Genomic DNA, 3,879 nt, shown 5'->3' with positions numbered 1-3,879 from the left:
TATTGTATTTCTCTATTCTTCTGTCTTTATAAATGTTCTATATATTTTGTATTTCTTTCCTATGTATTATTTATTCCATCATCACATACAATTACCTTATACGCCTAACATTTCAGCTACTTCACTCACACACTATCAACTAATTGAACTTCTTCAGCAGTTAAGCTTCCAAAATCCTTGACTTTGGGAGATTTCAAACCCTCTTTCTACTGTACTACTTGTATACCCTCTGGATGCAGTGCTTGTAATTGCTTCCAACAGCCTTTCCCAAAATTCCAGTGAATCTTTCAAGATCTTCCTGTATGGTGCATACTGTATATGGTAATGAGAACATATGCACCTCCTATAATCAGTTTGATTTAAATTAACTTTCCATTAATCACCACAACTATTACATCAAAGTTTTCATTTTTTATTACTGTAGTATGCCACCTCTATTCTGTTTCATAAAGCTTCCACTACAACATTTGTATTCCTCCTGATTGCAACTTACTAATTTTGTACCTGTTCACTTACATCCCTGCATACAACACAAACTCACTCTTCTTGCCAACATTTCCCTAACCTTCCAGTCCTTGTTTCCAAATTCTCTTTATCTACCTTCACTGGATTTTCTTTTGAATTTTCCATTCTGTCAAGAGAATTTTGGCAATCCTTGCCTATTTAAAAACTGACAGTGACTATGGGTCACTGTTTTAAGAATTCATCACGGTTAATCAGAGCTTTGCCTTTTTTTTTTTTTACATGTCCCATATGCCCTTTATGACAGAATCCCCATCTGCTTGGGCTTGGGATCAGCTGCAGGGTCATCATCAGTTGTTATTTTAAATTTGACTGATCTATTGCACCTGCCAGAGAAGCATTAGCATTTGTAAAATATTAAGGTTTGGTTATCATATAAGAGCATTTAATATTTATTATTAATTAAAATAAATTACCAAAACTCAGAAAATCAAATTAGCCTTACCTAAGGAATCTGCATTCATCCATGTTGAAGCAGCTTGCGCACAAAGACATGCTACTGTAGTTCCTACTAAAAGGAGGATACCTGGGGATACGCCATCACCAGCCAGTAGCACAGTAACAATGAGCAACACAGTTAGAGTACCAACCAATGGGGCAGACACAGCAGTTGCAAGGCCATAAACAATGGGAATGCTTTGTCTCTTTGGATTGTCAGTGCTATACTTTGCTTTCAAGCTATGATACAGCTGAGGTATACAATTATATGGGTTCTCTGTCACTGGCCCTATATCATCTTTTCTAGGAGGAACCTCATAAATCAACAGAGGAACAAAGAAAAGGAGTGCCATGAGGAATACTGCAAAAAAATATGTTAACAACGGTGGTAATACGACATACATCCTCAAGGGAGATCCTTGCAATGCTGGCACAGCTTGCAAAGCCCAATGACTTGCTACTAGTATACTACAAATCACAGGCACTTTCCTTACTAAGACTACCCCTAATTTTGATCCATTCAAGTTACCGCACATCATTAGCCATCGACGAGGTAACCATGTTAGTAGAATAAGTGAAAAAACACTGGTGAAGTACCGCCAATTCCTCATTACCTGAGGAAGACCAGCTAAGGTTGTATGTACATGGCCTGGTATACACCACGGTTGTTCCTCACGACACTTCCAAAACCATGAACTAATGCGTACACAAACTAATACTACCAGTAGAGATGAAATGCTCATAAGGCCCCAATAATTACTTGCCCACTTCACTAGTTTGCTTGGTAAACCATAAACAGATTTCTTTTTTTGTTGTTTCATAAAACTTGAGAAAACTTGCACTGTTACAACTGATACTAAGAGAAATGCTGCAACATAATTTTCTACAACAACATAACTATTAGAAAATGTTCCTAAACATACAGAGAGGGCAATAAATAATGGAATGATTTCCAAAAGATCAATTTTAGCAAATATATTCGAAAACCTACTCCTATGAAAATATAAAAATGCTGCCAACACTAAAAAGGCAACTAATCCCAGAATGACGACACTAATATAAAATGAGAAAATAAACAAGGCATTTACAAAGAGAGTAATATAAAAAATACGATTAACAATGCACATCTCATCATCAGCCATTACTTCACTAGACAAAACAAGATAAGCCAAAATAATTACAACAACCATAAGGAGAAGACCACTTGTCATTCCTGACATACTGAACTTAGCCCAAACTTCCTCACACATCAACTTTGCCAAAGTAAGATACTCCACAAAAATTTGCTTTTGCTTGTCTAAAGGCAACTCATGTAGGTCACGTGATATTTTTTCACTTAAAAATTCAAGCCTCTGCCACATGTCGTCAGGAAACTCACTGCCATGCTTCCTATATTCCTCTAAATAGTTTGCTACCTGATGCATATTTAGTTCAAGGCTAAAAACCTGATGATGAGCAGCTTCCTCAAAAGTGTGATTCACAGTAACGAGAAGATCTTCTATAACCCTTCCCAAGTTTGAATAAGGTATCGGAACTCCTAAGGCCAGTGCTAGAGTTGGGATTAAGTCAACTTGTGCCACTGGGAATGGGACAGACTGATGTTGTAAGGGCAATGGAATGTTAAGAGAATGGCTGTATGCAAAAAGGGCAGCAGTTATTTCATCAACAGAATCTCCTCCATGATCACCAGTTCTGGTCATCCCATGGTCACCAAACACCAGTAGCAATGTATCATCTTCTATGTTCTTCATAACATTCCTGCAAATACATAAAATGAATGTATTAAATTTAAGAAAAATGGCAAAACTTTCACAGGACATAAATTAAAACTTACATTACCTACAAAACAATTATTTCAAAGAAACAGTGTTTCACAATAAACCCATTACCTTCCTACAGCCTTTCACTTTGCTACAAAACAAAAAACCACTTATGCACTGGTCTTCACACGTAATAAGTGACCCTATGGCAAGTAAGAACCCTTTTCTCATCCTAACCCACAAGCAAGAAACTTTTCAATGGACTAGATGCACTGTCATCCAAACAAGGGCACCGAGGTTAAATTTGGCATACGGGAATTGTTGCTGCCTACACAATACAAAATCTGTCTTTAAAAAGATAGTACTATGTCAATATATAAAGTAAAAACAGCTGCTTTAATGAAGGTGAAAATCAGCTTATGGTTGCTGGGAAAGTAACTGAGAGTTATGTACTGTTGTGACTACCTGGGTCATTGATTCTGAACAGCATAAAAGAAAATGCATAATATTATAAGACTTGAATTATTACAATTCACTTTGTTGCAGAAGGCAAGCTACTGCAAAACACGAAAATCATAACTAAAACTCAGCTAAAAAGAACAAGTATTATATTCTCTGACTCATAATTATAAAACTTCTATCTGTTATAGAACATCTTCAGCAACAAATTTAAAATGCCACTAAAGTCATATTTCCATTCCTTCCAAGAGCCTTGGAGATGTACCTGCCATTCCCAACATAAACCTCAGGAAAAAATCAGTCTCATACCTCCAAAATTAGAGCATAAGATCAAAATATGTGTTACACTCAGCCAGACAAGGTAATCATCGCAAACAATGACTAGTGAGCACAACCATCGGATAACACAAATAAACTGCTTACTTTAACTCTACAAATGACATAAGAGCCATTTACCACTGCCTAAGCATACTAGGTTCTCTGGGAAACATTACTTTTGAGCTCTTTCCTTTTATTTGAAACCAACAAGTTCCACTACTACTGCCAAATATCATTTACTAATTTTCTAATACTTGGTAGGTCTTAAGATTGAATATCCCCCAAGAAGTCATTCTGTTGCTGTTTTTAGCAAGTTTATCTATTTCCTCATATCCTCACATGAAATGGTACCTGATAAAACTTAACCTGGATACCTATGTGA

The 3,879-nt window shown here is 36.4% G+C and overlaps 1 protein-coding gene across 6 annotated transcripts in view; it reads right to left on the bottom strand.

Annotated features, from left to right (window-relative positions):
* PIG-O (phosphatidylinositol glycan anchor biosynthesis class O) overlaps positions 1–3,879 on the bottom strand; it is a 33,634-nt gene that overhangs the window by 15,747 nt on the left and 14,008 nt on the right. For all 6 annotated transcript variants that reach the window (XR_010856275.1, XR_010856274.1, XM_067122459.1 and 3 more), the window contains exon 5: positions 968–2,718. Coding sequence is in view for 4 of the 6 variants with exons in the window: in XM_067122459.1 (XP_066978560.1) it covers positions 968–2,718 (1,751 nt within the window). In the remaining 2 variants the exon portion in view is untranslated. The remainder of the gene's footprint in view (positions 1–967; positions 2,719–3,879) is intronic.

This window comes from Macrobrachium rosenbergii, chromosome 20, assembly GCF_040412425.1.
Source record: "Macrobrachium rosenbergii isolate ZJJX-2024 chromosome 20, ASM4041242v1, whole genome shotgun sequence".
Classification (NCBI taxonomy): domain Eukaryota; kingdom Metazoa; phylum Arthropoda; class Malacostraca; order Decapoda; family Palaemonidae; genus Macrobrachium; species Macrobrachium rosenbergii.
This window is presented reverse-complemented; position numbering and strand designations above follow the sequence as displayed.